General features: G+C 42.6%; 1 protein-coding gene across 1 annotated transcript in view; it reads left to right on the forward strand.

Moving 5' to 3' along the window:
- The window catches only part of LOC110488021 (calcitonin gene-related peptide type 1 receptor), a 113,211-nt gene that overhangs the window by 69,429 nt on the left and 20,948 nt on the right, over positions 1-22,834 (forward strand). Inside the window, exons 7-9 of the mRNA XM_036971174.2 lie at positions 8,494-8,604; positions 9,713-9,825; positions 19,581-19,672. Coding sequence (XP_036827069.1) covers positions 8,494-8,604; positions 9,713-9,825; positions 19,581-19,672 — 316 coding nt within the window. The remainder of the gene's footprint in view (positions 1-8,493; positions 8,605-9,712; positions 9,826-19,580; positions 19,673-22,834) is intronic.

Below are 22,834 nucleotides of genomic sequence, written 5' to 3' on the forward strand. Positions count from 1 at the left end.
CCAGTACACATTCCTTTTATACCTCCAGTGCACATTCCTTTTAAACCTCCAGTACACATTCCCTTTATACCTCCAGTGCACATTCCTTTTAAACCTCCAGTACACATTCCTTTTATACCTCCAGTGCACATTCCTTTTAAACCTCCAGTGCACATGTCTTTTATACCTCCAGTGCACATTCCTTTTAAACCTCCAGTGCACATTCCTTTTAAACCTCCAGTGCACATGCCTTTTAAACCTCCAGTGCACATTCCTTTATACCTCCAGTGCACATTCCTTTTATACCTCCAGTGCACATTCCTTTTAAACCTCCAGTACACATTCCTTTTATACCTCCAGTGCACATTCCTTTTAAACCTCCAGTGCACATTCATTTTATACCTCCAGTGCACATGCCTTTTAAACCTCCAGTACACATGCCTTTTAAACCTCCAGTACACATTCCTTTTAGACCTCCAGTGCACATTCCTTTATACCTCCAGTGCACATGCCTTTTAAACCTCCAGTGCACATGCCTTTTAAACCACCAGTGCACATGCCGGTGAGGAGTGGTAGTAGTGGTATACAGATGTGGGTGGGTGTCTATTTGAATAAATCCATTGAGAAAATACTCAGGTCATGAGAAACATTATAAGACTAATGAAATGTATTTTCAAAAGAATATAATGGCATATTTTGAGTTGAATTATGTTACTGATCTGTGCAGTCTATATGCTATGTGGCTGTGCCATGCACAGGAACTCTAGTTGTTTTGTTCATTAAACAGACCTAACACACTTAGGCTACGCTGATCACAGTCAACACACATTATAGTAGGCTAAGAATACAATGAAATATAACAGAATAAAATACTACTAATATTTTTACCATACAACTTGTGTCATGGCAACATGTGGAAACGTTATCATATAAAAAAAAAGTGATATTTTGAAACAGAGCCCAAGTCTATACTTTTTTCATCCCATGTTTCATTTCTTTCCTACACTCACTCTGCCTTGTTAGGCAGCAGGCGGTAGGGTTTTACATTGAGAGTATCTTCATCGCGATACACATAGAAAATAATATAAATAAATAGATATTTTCAAAAGCACGTGAGTCTCATGTTCATATCTGACATCCTCTGTGCGCTTTTGCTATTGAGGAAAAATAATGACCTACACTTGATTTAGGCTACATTATTGCATGCTAAATATTACTCATAAGTGCTAGATGACCAAGTGAAAGATGAGCTATACTACCTCCTCTTATTTTTCCCAGTCAGAGAATTAACCGAATATACAGACAGAGATTCAGTGAAACAAAATCACATTGATTGATTAAGACGAGTCGCAGGCTTTTTGGTTGTGAATAGACCTCGGCTACTAAACTATTGCGAGTGAAGAGCAAAATAATCTCCTTGTTAAATTACATAACATGCTGGCAACATGTTCTGATCCGTCCTAATAAATGAGCCAACAAGACAAGATCATCATTAGCAGCACTCACCTCAACGTGGCTAACATTTCCACAGCCTAATAGTATTAGGGCACAAGGCGAGACCCATATGCAGACACATGAGTCAGATGGTTGAGCTCCGATATTTATTATAACACAAGGGGTAGGCAAAAGGCAGGCCGGGTACAGGCGAGTGTTCAATAACCAGGTCAGTGTCCAAACAGTACAGGGTGTTAGACAGTCTCGAGGTCAGGACAGGAAGAATGGTCAGGCAGGTGGGTTCGGTGTCAGGACAGGCAAGGTTCAAAACCAGGAGGACTAGGAAAAACAGAGACCGGGGGAAAAAAGGAGCTAGGAGACAACCGCTAGTTGACTTGGCAAACAAGATGAACTGACACAGAGAGACAGAAAACACAGGGATAAATACACCGGGGATAGTGAGTGACACCTGGAGGGGGTGGAGACAAGCACAAGGACAGGTGAACCAGATCAGGGCGTGACAAATTGTAGCCTAACCAAAATCCAAACTGAGATTCAGTGAAAAGAAAAATCGGACATTGATTGATTATTCAAGACCCCAGGCTTGTCTCAAAGCAGCACGAAATGGTGCTGAAATAGTTGACCACACGCAGGTAGGCTATTGCTTCAATCAAATGTAGGCTATTATAACAATATTGGATGCCTTTGGGAGTTTCATTTAGCAAGAATTTGATGCTTTCAATTTCATTGGCATACTTTATTCCAGTATTTTCATAATTCAGTGATTTTTTTATTCCCACAGTAATTCGTTACGGATCCGTCCAGTTGTGGTTAAGAAAATCGTGCATGTGGTGGGCTATGTGAAGAGATGGGTGAAGTGACATGGCTCGCAAAGTTTAGAACTGCCAGGAGGATAGTAGTAAGGGGTGCTGCTTAGCAACCACCACGAACTTAAGAGCGTAGTGCAGGCCTGGGCGGCCACATTAGAATGTATTTTTGCCATCGCGGGACAGAATCATATTACAAGATTATACATCATGTGTATGACTGTGTTGATAGATACAGTGAGGGAAAAAAGTATTTGATCCCCTGCTGATTTTGCACGTTTGCCCACTAACAAAGGCATGATCAGTCTATAATTTTAATGGTAGGTTTATTTGAAGAGTGAGAGACAGAATAACAACAACAAAATCCAGAAATCCATGTCAAAAATGTTATAAATTTATTTGCATTTTAATGAGGGAAATAAGTATTTGACCCCTCTACAAAACATGACTTAGTACTTGGTGGCAAAACCCTTGTTGGCAATCACAGAGGTCAGACGTTTCTTGTAGTTGGCCACCAGGTTTGCACACGTCTCAGGAGGGATTTTGTCCCACTCCTCTTTGCAGATCTTCTCCAAGTCATTAAGGTTTCGAGGCTGACGTTTGGCAACTCAAACCTTCAGCTCCCTCCACAGATGTTTTATGGGATTAAGGTCTGGAGACTGGCTAGGCCACTCCAGGACCTTAATGTGCTTCTTCTTGAGCCACTCCTTTGTTGCCTTGACCATGTGTTTTGGGTCATTGTCATGCTGGAATACCCATCCACGACCCATTTTCAATGCCCTGGCTGAGGGAAGGAGGTTCTCTCACCCAAGATTTGACGGTACATGGCCCTGTCCATCGTCCCTTTGATGCGGTGAAGTTGTCCTGTCCCCTTAGGAGAAAAACACCCCCAAAGCATAATGTTTCCACCTCCATGTTTGACGGTGGGGATGGTGTTCTTGGGGTCATAGGCAGAGGGAAGGAGGTTCTCACCCAAGATTTGATGGTACATGGCCCTGTCCATCGTCCCTTTGATGAGGTGAAGTTGTCCTGTCCCCTTAGGAGAAAAACACCCCAAAGCATAATGTTTCCACCTCCATGTTTGACGGTGGGGATGCTGTTCTTGGGGTCATAGGCAGCATTCCTCCTCCAAACACGGCGAGTTGAGTTGATGCCAAAGAGCTCCATTTTAGTCTCATCTGACCACAACACTTTCACCCAGTTGTCCTCTGAATCATTCAGATGATCATTGGCAAACTTCAGACAGGCATGTATATGTGCTTTCTTGAGCAGGGGGACCTTGCAGGTGCTGCAGGATTTCAGTCCTTCACGGCGTAGCTGGTCCCAGCTGCCTTGAGATCATTGACAAGATCCTCCTGTGTAGTTCTGGGCTGATTCCTCACCGTTCTCATGATCATTGCAACTCCACGAGGTGAGATCTTGCATGGAGCCCCAGGCCGAGGGAGATTGACAGTTTTTTTGTTTCTTCCATTTGCGAATAATCGCACCAACTGTTGTCACCTTCTCACCAAGCGGCTTGGCGATGGTCTTGTAGCCCATTCCAGTCTTGTGTAGGTCTACAATCTTGTCCCTGACATCCTTGGAGAGCTCTTTGGTCTTGGCCATGGTGGAGAGTTTGGAATATGATTGATTGATTGCTTCTGTGAACAGGTGTCTTTTATACAGGGAACAAGGTGAGATTAGGAGCACTCCCTTTAAGAGTGTGCTCCTAATCTCAGCTTGTTACCTGTATAAAAGACACCTGGGAGCCAGAAATCTTTCTGATTGAGAGGGGGTCAAATACTTGTTTCCCTCATTAAAATACAAATCAATTTATACCATTTTTGACATGCGTTTTTCTGGATTTATTTGTTGTTATTCTGTCTCTCACTGTTCAAATAAACCTACCATTAAAATTATAGACTGATCACGCCTTTGCCAGTGGGCAAATGTACAAAATCAGTATGGGATCAAATACTTTTTTTCCTCACTGTATATCTACTGTAAATCATGTCCAGATATGCAAATTATTTGACTTTTTTAACATGCACAGAAATAAACCACATCCATGTTCTCCTTTTGGTAGGTTTTTTCATTATTAAACATGCAATGAACTACATGGAGGGAAAAGTACACTGTGCATTCAGCACCACGGACAGAACTCTTGTTAACGGGTATGCACAAAAACACAAGAAAGAGAGAGAGCTCAACATTACAGTTAAACTACTCAATCAGTGTGGGGAGTGAAGTCTATGATGGGCATTGACTAGAGCAGTGAAGTCAGTTATAGTTTCTGACGTCGCTATGAGCAGGAGTGCTGAGATGTGAGAGTCAGTAAGAGATGATCTGTATCTTGACTTGTTATACTGTATTTCATCACTGAAAATGTCTGTTCACATGCATAGGTTGACCCAAACAGTACAAACATCTTCTGAGCATGACTCCTAATCTTTGGAAAGTTTTGTTAATCGAGAGATGAATAGAACCTCGTCAGTGACATTGTTTTGAATAGTTCTCCAATCACTGCATCAGACTGAAGATCGATAAGCTCAATTTGCAGGTCAGTGGGAGTGTTATCCACATTGAAAGTGAAAGGAGAGGAAACCAACAGCATGTCATTTTCCAATGTCGTGGAAATATTCAATCAATAATATTTCTCAAATACCGGAGTCTGTGAGTTCAAATAGACTTTTATTACAATATAATAAAAGCTGAGCTGGATCATGAAAACAACTGCCTTTTCAACCTTGGCACACACTTCTTATACATTTTTCCTCCTTACCTCACAGACATAGTAACTCAATTTATGTTAATGATTCATCCCCTCTGGCATTTAGCCACCGTTATCTTTTTGCCTTGCACTAATTTTTAGTTTGGTTTCATGTTAGGGCATGGAAACATCAGAGCCATAGCAATAGTTCAAAAATAAACAGACATGTTATCCTGCTAACTCCTCTGAAATGAACACACATGTTCTGGAAAATTCCCAATAGGTGTAACCATAGCAACAGTAAATATTAGGCCATATCACTGGCACATAAAGAAACAGTCATATCCACTCCCCAGACAGGTGCATGTCTAATGGTGTCTAATGACCCAGAGCACATATAGAGTGCACTATTCTTGCTGGCTCCTCTGAAATAAGCACATGTGTTCTGGAAAATACCCAATACCAACACTTTGAAATCCTCAAAATGACGAGAAAACTCCACATATTTTCCTTTCATTTGCAAAAACTCAGCAATCTCTGACTTTTAAGCACCTTCCTCAAACTCAGCCGTCTCACGTTTGTGTGGTAGGGGAGATCTGCATGACCCGACGCTGTCTCTTCCAACAGTGAGACAAACTGCCTGTGGTTTAAAGATTTTGCTCTTATGAAGTTTACCACTTTACTGACTGTATCCACAATATGGCTCATTTTCAGAACACATTTACAGAGCACTTCCTGATGAATAATGCAATGCAGGAAAATAATTTTCTGATCTGGGTTTAGCTCAGCTACTTGATCTCGTATCCTTTTCAAAAGGCCAAAGTTTTTTCCTGGGCACCCATCAGTGGTCACACTGGATAACTTTCAAAAGTCAGTCCCAGCTTTGACATACACTTATTAACCTCCTCCAAGAAATCTTTCCCTGTGGTTGTGCTCTTCATTGACTGCACTGAAGCAAGCTCCTCTGTAATTTCAAAGTCTTGGATTATGTCTTGTAAGAATATCAACAACTGTACCGTGTCATGTGCATCACTGCTCTCATCCAGGGCCAAGGAGAAATAGGTGAAATCCTTTACCTTGTTTTTCAACTGTTGTTCCATATTCTCTGCGATGTCCTCAACACGACGTGTCACTGTTCGTCTTGACAGGGAAACATTTTCAAACAGCTCTTTCTTGTTGGGGCAAAGTATTGCTGCAGTCAATTAAACATTCTTTAATGAATTCGCACTCAGCGAATGGCTTGCTATGTTTAGCAATTTTGTGGGACAGTACATAGCTAGCTCTAGCATAGCTAGCTCTACATAGCTAGCTCTATTGCTTACTGAATGCAGTTTTGTTAAAAGTCCTTGCTGCTTTTGCAACTGAGAAAGCAACTCTTTAGATGCACTTGCACTCTGCTCAGAAGACATATTCCTCTATTTCTCTAACGTAAACTCACGTAAACTCGTACATCACCTTGGTCCGTACAATTGCCCTTATTTTAGCGCCCCAAAAACGTAATACTTCCAGATCAACTGTAATGTCAATACCATTGTAAAGCACAATTTCTCCCCTTTCCAACAAAATAAATTACATGACCTAAACACTGCCCCGTTTCTGCATAATTCAAGCAGGCAATGAGCCCCATCGGGTCTTTTTAAAAATGACAGGTGGGGAAGTGAAACTAATGCGTGATAGTGAGAAGGAGAGATGTCGTGAGGGAAAATTGCTTTTTTCACTCGATTTGTTCAACTTATCACCTTATCGCCTCTAAAAGGTAAATAAAACACTATAAAGAGTTTATATAATGTGTCATTACATACCTATTTGAAGGTTTGTGTTGAATTTGAATCAAGTTTTTAGAGCGGTGCTAAAGTGATCTTAGAAGTAAACAGCGGCTTTGAGAATGATGATCGCATGCAATGATGACGAAAAAAATGACTAGGTATCCCCCCCGCGTACGGCCCCCGGGCCGGTCTTTGCCCGGGCCTGGCGTAGTGCACCCCTTACCTCCGTCACTGTCCATTTCTTGTTTTTAAACGATGAGAGAAGTGCTACACCTGGTGGAGAGAGATTGTAAGACATAAATTGTAGCTTTATGCGTGCTGTACGTTACAACATGACAGGTCAAGATGTAACGGAGGGTCAGTTTTTTCAACTTTTCTCCAATACTATAGAGCCATTACCATGTCGATCAACGCTTGAATAGAAACCTAGTTCACACCCCCGATTTTGACGTCAACACAGTCGCTACAATCCCATTAGTTTTCTATGTAGCCTCGTTTGAATGTCGCGGTTATGCACATTTGTACAGAACGGGGTGAGTTTACATTACATGCTTCGTCTGGAAGTGTCAGGACAAGTTGTAGTTTTTCAAGACAGCGATGCTCTCTTTGCACACTAAGCACACAGCTTTCCCTGATACCGCAATAAATAAATATTTCGATGTCCACTCTTGCTGAAACACCCTACATTCATTGTCTACTTTCCTTTCCTTTGAAATCTTCGAAAAACTATTTTTTGCGCAATTTCTAGATAGCTGCTATTTGTAACTGTGACGTGTCAGCCTGTCAGTCACTGTCTGTCCTTGTGCAGTTGTTATTTATACGTGCCTTCAAAATAAATGTCTCACAAGCGGTGGGAGTTAAATCATTATGCAAAGGCGAGTGTTCATTGGTCTTGTAATTTGAATAACAAATCATTTTTTCTAAACTTTACTATCGCAAATTCTTTATGTGATCTCAGCATGATTCCGCGGGCCGTATTGAATCAGGTCGTGGGCCGCGTACGGCCCCCGGGCCGGTCTTTGCCCGGGCCTGGCATAGTGCTTGCCAATGCCACCATAGCATTACGGATACATTTTATAGTAGGCAGAACTTTTCCTCAATCATGACTGGGTAGGTTGGCTTTGTAACCGGCAATATCTTTTATAAAGAAAAGTCTGCAAAAAGTTGACTGGATGCTAAAGTTGGCAGAAAAACGAATTGGTTTAAAAGGTGTATAATAATACAAACTCAGAGTGTGTGATTATTCCAGAATATAATTATAATAGAATATAATACATACAGGTTACAGCACACGGGCCTCCCGGGTGGTGCAGTGGTTAAGGGCGCTGTACTGCAGCTGTGCCATCAGAGTCCCTGGGTTCGCGCCCAGGCTCTGTCGTAACCGGCCGCAACCGGGAGGTCTGTGGGGCGACGCACACACAATTGGCCTAGCATCGTCCGGGTTAGGGAGGGATTGGTCGGTAGGGATCTCCTTGTCTCATCGCGCACCTGTGGCGGGCCGGGCGCCGTGCGCGCTAGCCAAGGTTGCCAGGTGCACGGTGTAGCCTCCGACACATTGGTGCGGCTGGCTTCCGGGTTGGATGCGCGCTGTGTTAAGAAGCACTACGGCTGGTTGGGTTGTGTATCGGAGGACGCATGTCACGTACGGTCACAAATCACGGAGCCAAACAATGTCACTGTGCAGAGTTACGATTAACATGCTATTCCAGTAGACAGATGGTTCAGCCTACTGGTTGGTTTCACGTACGTAGTGTTTTCACAGTGTGCTGTGTCTGGTTGTGTGTTGCTGGCGGTGCAGGGCTGTACTGTAACCGGACCTGGGATGGCTGGCTGTGCTGGGATGATACACCTGCTGGGACAGTCACCTGGCAGAACTGCCCCAACTATTTCCCTGACTTCGACTCCACAGGTAAGGCGTTTGTTTTTGTGTCCTGTTTGTCTCTATGTGTGTGCTTTTTTTCTATGCTATTTTTTTACTATGTAAATTCTGCATTTCTTTACTTTCTGTAAACTACAAGCAATAATAAATAAAGTCAAAGTTCTAGACGGCCAATGCTGACTTGTTAACTCCTTGTGGAACTTGGCTTGAATTTAAAATATGAATAGTATTTAAGGCCTAGTGCTTTATATACATTTTCACACTATGAGGTTGGTATAATATTGTGAAATTGTGAAAATGATGATAAAAGCCTTTTAGTTGTTTGAAAAGATGGGATGGAGTTTTGGCCTGCCTGGTGACATCACCAGGGGGTAGTTATTAGACCAGTAAGAAAGAGAGTTCCAAACCTCTCTGCCAACAGCTGGTTTTCAGTTTCCACCTCCCCACTCAGACCACTCCCAGACAGTCCTAGCAACATTCCTGCTTGAGAAATTAAATAAAAAATAAGCAATTTTTGCCCATTTTAATTAAAAACAATAACAGTAAGGTACTTAATTGTTACCCATAAATGATTTGATATCACATTATCAACGGCTGCAATTGCAAAGCTTATGGACATGTTGCACAGTTTAAGTTTTTATGTTTAAAGGTCAACTTTGGGCACACAAAACGGTCCAACTCGCCTCTTTCTCAATTATCAAACAGATATGGGGTGTGCATTTGGTGGTTCATCAATGTGTCATCCTGGTCATGGGCGCCGCGACCGACGTAGCTAGTTCGTTAGCTAAGCTAGCCACTTGTAACTAGCCAGTAACTCCTTCAGTATGTGTTGACATCATTTCACAGGATTTGTTTTTGGACAGAAGCTGCAGAGATCTGTAAGAAATGGCACTTCTGTAGCCAAATATCTCATTCATCATTTTATTTGTATTTATTTTTGCATTCAATTACCTGGTACGATGGTGCATTGATCAGTTATAAAGTTTAAAGCCGTTATTTTTGCGTTTTTTTGTCCAAAGTCGACCTTTAAGTGTCATAGACTACCATAGACTACCATAGACTACTTTCAAGGTGAGGAACCATCTAACATCAAGTTGTAAATTAGTGTGTCATTAGTCCTACTTTATTGTTTCATCAGAAAAAGCTACAAAGATCTGTAGCGAATCAGGACAGTGGTTCCGCCACCCAGACACCAATAGGACGTGGTCCAACTACACTCTGTGTAACTTCCACACTACAGGCAAGCTGAAGGTAAGGGTTGTCACAGAGTGATCCATCAATCCCATTTATACATGCTATTTTGAGCATACACTTGATCCCATTTTACAATCACAATAAGGGGACATTTTCTCAAGGGGATAATACAGGTATATTCAATGCAGAGGAGGCAAAGGTGGGAAGAATGTGTTAAATTAAGCTAAAAATGATAAATATGGTACAGTAAATGTACCAAAGCTTACACTTGATGACATTTTACAATCATGACATATGGAAGAGGTCATATAGAGAACAACTGGTCAAATTTAGCTGGCAAAGGTTTCTATTTCTGACCAGTGAGTAGTAGTAAAACTCCTGACCCTAGCAATGGGAAACAGGCAGGGCTGGTTTCTTAAATCAATCAAATGTATCATTTATTTATAAAGCCCTTTATCAGCAGATGTCACAAAGTGCTATTCAGAAGCGGGGCATCCTGAGGACACAAAGAATGCTATGACTCTTTGTCTACGTCAGTGGTCACCAGCCTTTTATAAGTTAGGATCTCTTTCTGAGTTAAAGTGCAAGCCGAGATCTATCGCTCAGTTTGTTTTTAAACATGACTAGAAAAACATAAGCCTTTGCAACATTAACCGATTAAAAACAGTTCTGTAGCAATGAGGTTTGTGCAGAACACTTTAGGACCAATACATTATCACTGCATATTGGCTATGCTTGAATTGCCCTGCCAATGTTCTTGTCAGACAATTTTTTAAATTATATTTTTAAAATGTAGGTATATGATCACGCTGATAATAGATCATTTGTTGTATTACTTGTGAGGCACAGCTGAGTGAGCATAATAATATATATTTTTTTACTGGACTGATGGCCTGATCTGATGATCAGCCTGAGGGGAGGGAGGGAACAGCGGTGAGGCTAGCTCTCACCCGACTCACCGTCTCTCCGCTCTCCCTCCTCCCTTTGCTGAGAAAAGGGGACACATTCTTCCACATTCTGATGGTGGAACTCAAGTCGCACTGCATTATCTCTTCCTCATGCACCAATTCCTGTTGTTACTCCTATGATTAGAGAAAGTGAATTATTAAAAAAAACACAAGCAGCTAATAATAACAACGCAAGCGTATCGGAACACTTTGCTGTACTCAGTGGTGTAGTGTACTCAGTGGTGTAGTGTACTCAGGGGTGTAGTGTACTCAGTGGTGTAGTGTACCCAGTGGTGTAGTGTACTCAGTGGTGTAGTGTACTCAGGGGTGTAGTGTACTCAGGGGTGTAGTGTACTCAGGGGTGTAGTGTACTCAGTGGTGTAGTGTACTCAGTGGTGTAGTGTACCCAGTGGTGTAGTGTACTCAGTGGTGTAGTGTACTCAGTGGTGTAGTGTACCCAGTGGTGTAGTGTACTCAGTGGTGTAGTGTACTCAGGGGTGTAGTGTACTCAGTGGTGTAGTGTACCCAGTGGTGTAGTGTACTCAGTGGTGTAGTGTACTCAGTGGTGTAGTGTACCCAGTGGTGTAGTGTACCCAGTGGTGTAGTGTACTCAGGGGTGTAGTGTACTCAGAGGTGTAGTGTACCCAGTGGTGTAGTGTACTCAGGGGTGTAGTGTACTCAGTGGTGTAGTGTACTCAGTGGTGTAGTGTACCCAGTGGTGTAGTGTACTCAGTGGTGTAGTGTACTCAGTGGTGTAGTGTACCCAGTGGTGTAGTGTACTCAGTGGTGTAGTGTACTCAGGGGTGTAGTGTACTCAGTGTTGTAGTGTACTCAGTGGTGTAGTGTACCCAGTGGTTTAGTGTACTCAGTGGTGTAGTGTACTCAGTGGTGTAGTGTACCCAGTGGTTTAGTGTACTCAGTGGTGTAGTGTACTCAGGGGTGTAGTGTACTCAGTGGTGTGGCCCACCCAGAGATGGCCCACCCAGAGAAAGAAACTCGCCCTGTGTGAAAAATGATATGAGATACAGTGACATACACTCTGAAGGACTTAAAATTATGAATCCCATATTGGTCTTTCACAGTCAGGCCAACCCAAGCTGTACTGTGCAGGTACACTAATAGTAGGCCCACTACTGAAACAGATAAATGAGGCTGTCAACGGAGTCAGAAATTCACAGGTTTCAGATTTTACCCAACTTTTTGTAACAGAAAAACAACACAATTGTATGTTCTAAGTCCATAACAATGCTTGAACCACATCAGGAGTTGACATTTGAGGTCTGGGAACAATCTAAGAAATTTTGATTTTTTTTGTGTAGTTACCCTTAAATTCAAGTGTGCAGACACCTAGCTCTGTTGTTTGGTTAGCTGTTTCTGTCACATGAGATGAAGATTTCAAAAGAAATGGCAACTGGATTGATGCATATATTCATGATATCATTCTGACAGGTTGGGATAGGCTACTTTTAAGCTAGTTAACCTTTAATAGAGAAGGTTTTTGGGAAAGCCTTTCCATCTACCAGAAGACGGTTAGGTCTATCATTGGCATTGCTATATTTTCCCTGTTCCTGAATTATTTGACAGATGGATGTTTCATATTACGAGGCATGTCTTACCTTGCTTCAAAGTAGCCTATAGCCACAATTCCACCATGGAAACGTGGAGGCATGTTTTTTTTATAAAGACTTACTCATAATATGCATTCTCCTGTTTTACTGGTTTTCAAATCAACATTATTTCATTGTCTAGCAGCCAAAGGTATTATCCTAGTCATATTAGCAACACATGGTAGTAGTTGCATCTTTAAATCCCCCCTCTCTCTAAATGTCTAGCGGGTATTTCCATCTCTGACCATAAACCAGCTCTCTTGTGCATTTTAGAATGGTGTTTTCCAGCAATTGCATTTTGGAAGATTCACACGTAGGCCTACATTGCTGTGCCTAAAATGTGAAGAAATAAATGTTTATCAAATTGTAACCTGAACATTCTGACCTGTTCCTTCTCTTATTAATTGATATGGCGTGTACTTCCACCACACTACTTTGATACATATCAGTGGGGATTAAGAAGTGAGTATACGTAATGCCCACTGAAAAATAAGTGGGTATGCAGTGTGTACCTGGGTATACCCTCCACTACACCACTGGCTATACTCATTCATTGCAGCTGCAGTGCTGGTTGTAGCATGAGTGAAAGTAGGGAGAACATGAATTATATTGCATATGAAAGTGTAGAACAAAGTGTTGACAGTGCTGAATAACAACTTAAACATAAACTTACTCATAAAAAAAGCAACTCTTTGCTGTATTGGTTGAGTTTCACTCTAGTCATGGTTTTAAAAGTTTGGAAATATCACATTATCATTATCATGGTTTGGTTGATCCAAGATGGCATAGCAGTCAGACGTCTTTGTTCTTTGTCTTGTCGTGTCCCATGTGTATATATTTTTTTCTTTGCATATCTTTTATATTTTTCTGAACCTCAACTTCAAATACTCTCCTGCAACCCGCCTCACCCAATGTGGTGTGGATCTGTCTCTTCTAAAGTATTCTTATCCACCTCCGAACTGGTATTCCCCAACAGAAGCTAGCCAGCTAGCCAGCTAACTAGCTAATAGTCAGCTAACCACTGCTAGCGGTCATCAGCCAACCTTTAGCTCGGAAAGCTCTCGCCAGTTTGTACAGCGCGATTCAAAACAGAGCATACGGACGTATTTTTCTCTCCGTATCCCCAGATTCCTACAGAAAGCTCTGAACCTTTTCACCTGGATCACCACAGCTAGCTAGCTGCAATCTGAGTGACTATTCCTGGTTTAACGTCACGTCCCTGTTTCGAAGCTAGCAGCGATTAGTCTGGCTCTAGCCCATGCTAGGCCCATATCCCGGCTAGCAGAAGAAGCCCAACAGCCACTCCTGAGCTACAATACCCTTTTTGCCAACTGGCCCGGACCCCCTTCTACTGCCGGTACGTTGCACGGAACCCCGCCGATCCTTCACGACTGGACTACTGACGAAATCTGCTCGAGGGGGTACTCAAACTGTTAGTCGCGGCCCGCTAACGTTAACTGTCTAGAGCACACCGGACTGTTAGCTTAAGAGGCCCATCGGACAAATTCTTCGGCCACTATACCTATTTTGCTAATTGGCTTGGTTTACAACCAAGCCAATTGCTGATCCGTCTGCTGTCATTGTCAGCACGAGGGGGCCACAACAGACTTTCTTCCGTTGCGACGTCCTTCTAAGGCCCTTCTAAGGCCCTTCTGCTAGCTGCTAGCCCCGGCCCTCTAGCTACCTGAAGCCACTCACTGGACTCCCATGATTACTCGGCTACGCATGCCTCTCCCTAACATCAATATGTCTTGTCCATTGCTGTTTTGGTTAGTATTTATTGCCTTATTTCACTGTAGAGCCTCTAGCCCTGCTCAATAGGCCTTAGTGAACACTTTAATTCCACCTCCAACACATTCAGTGACATCACCTGGTTTAAATTATATACTGAGAGACAATATCTCTTTCATCGTCACGCTATGCATAGGTTTACCCCCACTGTATTCACATCCTACCATACCTTTGTCTGTACATTATGCCTTGAATCTATTCTACCGCGCCCAGAAATCTGTTCCCTTTACTCTCTGTTCTGAACGTACTAGGCAACCAGTTCTTTTAGCCTTTAGCCGTACCCTTATCCTACTCCTTCTCTGTTCCTCTGGGATGTGGAGGTTAACCCAGGCCCGGCAGTGCCTAGCTCCACTCCTATTCCCCAGGCACTCTCATTTGTTGACTTCTGTAACCGTAAAAGCCTTGGTTTCATCCATGTTAACATTAAAGCCTCCTCCCCAAGTTTGTTTTATTCACGGCCCTAGCACACTCTGTCAACCCGGATGTCCTAGCCGTGTCTGAATCCTGGCTCAGGAAGACTACCAAAACCCCTGACATTTCCATCCATAAAACTATAACATTTTCTGACAAGATAGAACTGCCAAGATAGAACTGCCAAAGGGGGCGGAGTTGCAATCACTGCAGCGATAGACTGCAGTGTTCTGTCTTACTATCCAGGTCTGTACCCAAACAATTCAAGCTTCTACTTTTAAAAATCCACCTTTCCAGAAACAAGTCTCTCACCATTGCCGCTTGTTATAGACCAGCCCCCAGCTGTGCCCTGGACACCATATGTGAACTGATTGTCCCCCATCTATCTTCAGAGCTCGTGCTGCTAGGTGACCTAAACTGGGTCATGCTTGACACCCCGGCCATCCTACAATCTAAGTTTGATGTCCTCAATCTCACACAAATTATCAATATACCCACCAGGTACAACCCCAAATCTGTAAACACGGGCACCCTCAAAGATATCATTCTAACCAGCTTGCCCTCCAAATATACCTCTGCTGTTTTCAACCAAGATCTCAGCGATCACTGCCTCATTGCCTGCATCCGTAATGGGTCCGCGGTCAAACGACCACCCCTCATCACTGTCAAACGCTCCCTAAAACACTTCAGTGAGCAGGCCTTTCTAATCGACCCGGCCTGGGTATCCTGGAAGGATATTGACCTCATCCCATCAGTAGAGGATGCCTGGTCATTATTTAAAAGTGCCTTCCTCACCATCTTAAATAAGCATGCCTCTTTCAAAAAATGTAGAATCAGGAACAAATATAGCCCTTGGTTCTCTCCAGACCTGACTGCCCTTGACCAGCACAAAAACACCCTGTGGAGTTCTGCATTAGCATCGAATAGCCCCCGGGATATGAAACTTTTCAGGGAAGTCAGGAGCCAATATACACAGGCAGTTGGGAAAGCTAAGGCTAGCTTGTTCAAGCAGAAATTTGCATCCTGTAGCACAAACTCAAAAAAGTTCTGGGACACTGTAAAGTCCATGGAGAATAAGTGCACCTCCTCCCAGCTGCCCACTGCACTGAGGCTAGGAAACACTGTCACCACCGATAAATCCACTATAATTTCGAATTTCAATAAGCATTTTTCTACAGCTGGCCATGCTTTCCACCCAGCTACCCCTACCCCGGTCAACAGCCCTGCACTCCTCACAGCAGCTCGCCCAAGCCTCCCCGATGCAAAATCTGGACCCCTACAATTCAGCCGGGCTAGACAATCTGGACCCTCTCTTCTAAAATTATCTGCAGAAATTGTTGCAACCCCATCGCTAGCCTGTTCAACCTCTCTTTCGAATCGTCTGAGATTCCCAAAGATTGCAAAGCTGCAGCGGTCATCCCCCTCTTCAAAAGGGGAGACACTCTAGACCCAAACTGCTACAGACCTATATCTATCCTCCCCTGCCTTTCTAAGGTCTTCGAAAGCCAAGTTAACAAACAGATGTCCGACCATTTCGAATCTCACCGTACCTTCTCCGCTATGCAATCTGGTTTCAGAGCTGGTCATGGGTGCACCTCAGCCACACTCAAGGTCCTTTCATAATCGCCATCAATTTCAGACATTACTGTGCAGCCGTATTCATCGACCTGGCCCAGGCTTTCGACTCTGTCAATAACCACATTCTTATTGGCAAACTCAACAGCCTTGGTTTCTCAAATGATTACCTCGCCTGGTTCACCAACTACTTCTCCGATAGAGTTCAGTGTGTCAAATCGGAGGGCCTGTTGTCTCTGATCCACCTTTACGCAGACGACACCATTCTGTATACTTCTGGCCCTTCGTTGGACACTGTGTTAACTAACCTCCAGACGAGCTTCAATGCCATACAACTCTCCTTCCGTGGCCTCCAACTGCTCTTAAATGCAAGAAAAACTAAATGCATGCTCTTCAACCGATCACTGCCTGCCTGCCCGCCCGTCCAGCATCACTACTCTGGACGGCTCTGACATAGAATATGTGGATAACTACTGTTAGGTTCTTATTTTTCAGAGTAAATAACCCACGGACACTAGAGAAGCTTTAACCAAGTTCATTCAACCCAAAGGTTCTGTACAGCTGAAATCAGACAGCAAAACATTTCAGACATCACAGTTTATATACATCCCACTTAAGACACTCCTCTTTGTCTCCAATCCTTACATTTTATGGCTCTACAGGAAGCTAATAAAGAGGGTAACAGGATTCCTAACATTTATTACTCTCTTAAGAGAATCTGTCCTCACCTCCTGACCTCAACCTCTCTTTCATCTAATACACATATGTCCATCTGTCTTCCCTATATCAACCCATCGCTCTCCTCTCCTCCATCAAACACATTCCAAAGCCTTCTGTCTTTCTTCAGAGAACCATTAACTTCTAACATAACACCTAGTCTCTTTCATTTCCTATCATTCATTTAATATCTCAATGTTCAAAGTTTAGCTGATTCCAATACTACAAATACCTAGGTGTCTGGTTAGATTGTAAACTCTCCTTCCAGACTCACATTTAGCATCTCCAATCCAAAATTAAATTTAGAATCCGCTTCCTATTTCGCAACAAAGCATCCTTCACTCATGCTGCCAAACATACCCTCATACAGTGCCTTGCGAAAGTATTCGGCCCCCTTGAACTTTGCGACCTTTTGCCACATTTCAGGCTTCAAACATAAAGATATAAAACTGTATTTTTTTGTGAAGAATCAACAACAAGTGGGACACAATCATGAAGTGGAACGACATTTATTGGATATTTCAAACTTTTTGAACAAATCAAAAACTGAAAAATTGGGCGTGCAAAATTATTCAGCCCCTTTACTTTCAGTGCAGCAAACTCTCTCCAGAAGTTCAGTGAGGATCTCTGAATGATCCAATGTTAGGACAAAACACACATCACGACAAGAGAGACAACACTACATAAAGAGACCTAAGACAACAACATAGCAAGGCAGCAACACATGACAACACAGCATGGTAGCAATAGAACATGACAACACATGGTAGCAACACAACATGGCAGCAACACAACATGGTAGCAGCAAAAAACAGGGTACAAACAGTATTGGGCACAGACAACAGCACAAAGGGCAAGAAGGTAAAGACAACAATACATCACGCAAAGCAGCCACAACTGTCAGTAAGAGTGTCCATGATTGAGTCTTTGAATGAAGAGATTGAGATAAGACTTACTCATAATATGCGTTCTCCTCTTCTATTGGTGTTATTCCAATTTGAATGTTTGTTGCAGCTCGTTCCAGCTCGTTCCAGTCGCTAGCTGCATCGAACTGAAAAGACGAGAGACCCAGGGATGTGTTTTCTTTGGGGATCTTTAACAGAATGTGACTGGCAGAACGGTGTTGTATGTGGAGGATGAGGGCTGCAGTAGATATCTCAGATAGGGGGGAGTGAGGCCTAAGAAGGTTTTATAAATAAGCATCAACCAGTAGGTCTTGCGATGGGTATACAGAGATTACCAATTTACAAAGGAGTATAGAATGCAGTGATGTGTCCTATAAGGAGCATTGGTGGCAAATCTGATGGCAGAATGGTAAAGAACATCTAGCCACTCAAGAGCATCCTTACTTGCTGATCTATAAATTACATCTCCTTAATCTAGCATGGGTAGGATGGTCATCTGAATCAGGGTTAGTTTGGCAGCTGGGGTGAAAGAGGAGCGATTACGATAGAGGAAACCAAGTCTACATTTAACTTTAGCCTGCAGCTTTGATACAGTATGTGCTGAGAGAAGGACAGTGTACCGTCCAGCCATACTCCCAAGTACTTGTATGATGTGACTACCTGAAGCTCTAAACCCTCAGAGGTAGTAATCACACCTGTGGGGAGAGGAACATTTTTCTTACCAAACCACATGATCTTTGTTTTGGAGGTGTTCAAAACAAGGTTAAGAGCAGAGAAGCTTGTTGGACACTAAGAAAGCTTTGTTGTAGAGCGTTTAACACAAAATCCAGTAGGGGCCAGTTGAGTATAAGACTCTATCATCTGCATATAAGGGATAAGAGATCTTCCTACTGCCTGAGCTATGTTGTTTATGTAAATTGAAAAGAGCGTGGGGCCTAGGATCGAGCCTTGGGGTTCACCCTTGGTGACAGGCAGTGGCTGAGGCAGCAGATGTTCTGACTTTACACACTGCACTCTTTGAGAGAGGTAGTTAGCAAACACAGACACATTAAATGGTTCAAAATGGGAACCCTTTGCCTTCCCGGCCCTAGGGCTACTGAATCAAGTGCAACTGCCGCCAACACCGCAAAATTAATTTAAAAAAATAGGAACCCAAGGCTTTATCATAGTTTTTTTTTACAGAAATGGTTATTGACTAGGAATGGCTTGGATATTGACCAGTCGACCGACCAGTTAGTGACCACTGTTGGTAAATGGTTCAAGCGTGGCTTAGTCAAAATGTGATTAGAGTACGAATTAAAACCAGCTGTGCTACAGAGCTTAAGGACCTGATTTGAAATTCCCAGGTCCTAGACCTTAAAGCGATACTTTGGGATGTTGGCAGTGAAGCCCTTTATCTGCTTCCCCAGAGTCAGATGAACTCGTGGACACCATTTTTATTTGAGCTGTTCCTGTAAACTTTGTCATTGCGGTAACACTAGTCAATATTGTCTCGCAAAAACTTCCTTCATACTGAACACAGTCATAAAAATAGTATCCACGAGTTCATCTGACTCTGGGGAAGTAGATCATCATAATCATGCGTGCCAAAATCCCGAAGTATCCCTTTAAGGTCCTAGTCTCACCCCTTTTATATTTTGTTACATCAGGGTAGCAAATGGAAGTCAGGGTTAATGGTTCATGAATGTCCTTGATGCACCACTGTATGAAATGTTTTGTCATACCTGTGGTATACAACAGCTGTCAGCCAAACAGCATTCAGTGCTCAAACCACCCAGTTTATAATGGTTCATGAATGTCCTTGATGCACCACTGTATGATCCTATTTGTTTTAATGTTCATGTATCTGTATTTTCCAGATGGCCTATATCCTGTACTACATGGCGATTGTGGGTCATGCCTTATCCATAGCCTCCCTCCTGATCTCTCTGGCCATATTCTTCTACTTCAGGTAATTATACATGCTGCTGTTGCTTTCTTTATGAAACAAACTACTGGTTTGATTAGGGAGAGTAGTCGGTCTTGGACTATCAAAGCTTTTTTCCCCACATGATTAATGAATACTTCTGATGATGGGGATAATGATGACGATGATGATAATGGTGATTATGGTGAAGATGAAGACACATCTAATCGTGATGAAAATGAGGATGTTGATGATGATAGTGGTGATAAATATGATGAAAGTTATGATAATATTGATGGTGGTGCTGACTGCGATTGATACAGTTCAGGCGGTATAATATATTTATCCTAAGGTTCTGAGAGGGCTTTATCAATCATCTTGTCATTATTTAACTGAAAAGATGGCTGTGTGTTTCAACTTATATAACACTGGCAGTGTGCAGTGCGATGGTGATTGCATCGTATGTGGTGGATCTATTGGGGCGGTAAGCAAATTGAAGTGGGTCTAGGGTGCGTCTTTCTTTTTCCCAACGCAGTTAAGCCAAAACTACGCCCCGTTATTCAGAGAGGCGTTGTACTACGCTGTCATTGGCTGGCTAACGTTGTCTCACTCACAGGCGATCACCGCAGAGACAGTGGTCTTCCTAGGTAAGGATGGAAAGTGTAATTTAACAATTAGCTGCCTACCGTAATGCAGGCCTATTATTATAATGTTTGGTCAAATTTGCCCATGTATTTATTTTTAGAGTTGTAAAAATGTCTGCTGAATTCCCTCAATTGAATATTGACTATTGATATTCACTTCCAGACTTGGAGAGCGCTCAAAGCGTTGTAGAACGCCACTGAATAACGGGGCATGGTTTTGGCTTAACTGCGTTGGGAAAAAGAAAGACGCTGTGGGTGTAGCAGACTGGGATAGGGAGAGATTGAATATGCCAGTTGGTCTGCGAGGGCGCGGCTTGGGACGCCATCTGGGTCGGGAACCTTGCGAGAGTTAACACGCTTTAATGTCTTACTCACGTCGGCCACGGAGAATGAGAGATCACCATCATAGGTAGCTGGCCACGTCGGTGGCACTGTGTTGTCCTCAAAGCGGGCGAAAAAGGTGTTTAGCTTATCCGGAAGTAAGACGTAGGTGTCCGTGACGTGGCTGGTTTTCCCTATGAGTCCCTGCAACATACGTCTCGTGTCTGAGCCGTTGATAAGTTATTAATATGTCCATTCACTCTTGATTTTTTTGCTATATTGAAGCTGAAAGGGTTCCCCCGGTTGTCCCCATGGGATAACCCTTGAATAACCATTTTTGGTTGCAGGTAGAACCCTTTTGGGTTCCATGTAGAACCCTTTCTATAGAGGGTTCGTTCTACATGGAACCCAAAAGGGTTCTACCTGGATCAAAAAGAGTTCTAACTGGAACCAAAAAGGTTTCTCCTGTCGGGACAGCTGAAGAACCTTTTTGCAACCTTTTTGTCTAAGAGTCTATAACCATTAGGCCATTATCCTTGAATAAACATTATGAGGGACATAACTGCAGGAGCAAAAACAACATTTCTGCATCATATTGGTTAATATAGACTTGGGATAGTTCTCATTTGGCTCAGTTGCCAATGTGACGTGTTTCAAATCTCAATGGATATAGCAAGTAGGGTGTTAACCAGCAAATGCAGCTGTGGGTCAACGTAGGTTTTCTAACAGACTGCAATGTGAGCCAACGTACAGTAGGTCTTGTAACAGACTGCAATGTGAGCCAACATACAGTAGGTCTTGTAACAGACTGCAAAGTTCCGCAAAGTTTATACCTGCTCATAAATCTAGCTAAGACATAGTTCAGGTGCATATCTTAGTAGCCAACTAGCCGCTATCCAAAACAAAAGTAAACGCTCAAACTACACTGTGTGTGTCATGACACGAATCAGATAGAATAGATCCTTTCTTGGCATTGTAAAGCATCAATGGACGATCAAAGAGATCAGCTAATTATGACCTCAATTACGTTTTAAAGATGGCAAGCATTGCTTTTTAGGGGAACATCGTTTTTATGATCATGGCACTATATTTATAGGCTGATCCCTTTAAAACTGAAAGTCTTAATGTTCCCAGATGTGCAGTTTACAGTGGTATTTGACGCAGTACAGCTGCACTTCTTATTTATGACCTCCACTTCAGCACTGCCAGGACTCACCGACAAAAAATACTCCAGCTAGCTGTGGAAAAATAGAGTTGGGTTAGCTTAAAAAATATTGTATCACTGTGCAGTCTGATCCTGTCCTAATGCATACATGATGCTTGTTGTCATAAAATGGCTGTCTGTTTTGACAGGGCCTGTCTGATTAAAGTGTCAATGTACATGGGGTTATCATTTTGGTAGTTCCAGCTTTTACTGTACCTTGCATGCCAGACGTTGCCCTGAAACTCCTTTAGCTTGTTTAGGTGTAGTCTGAGAACATCCATACATCATCAGATGAAGAGCGTTCTTCTGTCTGTTCTATTTTCTGCTTATTCTAGTTTGAAGATATTTTGCTAAAACGTCCTTTTACTTCTGTCGGGCCATTTAAAGTTAGCCTTGTTCTCAAAGACATCACACACCACTGACCCAGAATAAGTAATTTACTAATGCTGCCATGCTGAGATTTCTTTGTCTTCTTCTTCTTCTTCTTCTTCTTCTTCGTCTTCTTCTTCTTCTTCTTCTATAAACAACACATTTACAGCAAGACTGCTACATTAGCTTCCAATGACTGGAGACAAATAACAGGACATTGTTGCTGTACACAGGTTTGGCACAAAGTGTTTTCACTCCAGTAAACACTGTTCCATCCTATATTTAATTGCTCGTGTTTGGCATTACTTTCCTAACCTTTTTATAGAAAATAGTATCATTTGATTCCACTGCCATCCATATGGATGATGGAGCTTTTGATTACTGATGATTTTACCCCCACTACTTTGTAAATGACTTATTATGTGACTAATATGCTTCTGTATCAGATTCCGTGAGAATCAGGAAGCTCCACAGGGACCTCAAATACAGTCGTCAATAATCTTTTTTGACAACTGATTCCACTTATTGACGTTGGGTGTGCCAGTATTTAGCACGGCTGAACCGAAGCAAATGATTTCAGTTCTTTGGTGTTGCTTGAGAGAATTACTGTGTATTCTTATACCAGTTTACAGCATGCTCTGAATGGAAAGACAATCTGTATTTATATTT

The sequence above is a fragment of the Oncorhynchus mykiss genome, chromosome 30 (assembly GCF_057628025.1).
Source record: "Oncorhynchus mykiss isolate SJ-2025 chromosome 30, ASM5762802v1, whole genome shotgun sequence".
NCBI classification, from domain to species: domain Eukaryota; kingdom Metazoa; phylum Chordata; class Actinopteri; order Salmoniformes; family Salmonidae; genus Oncorhynchus; species Oncorhynchus mykiss.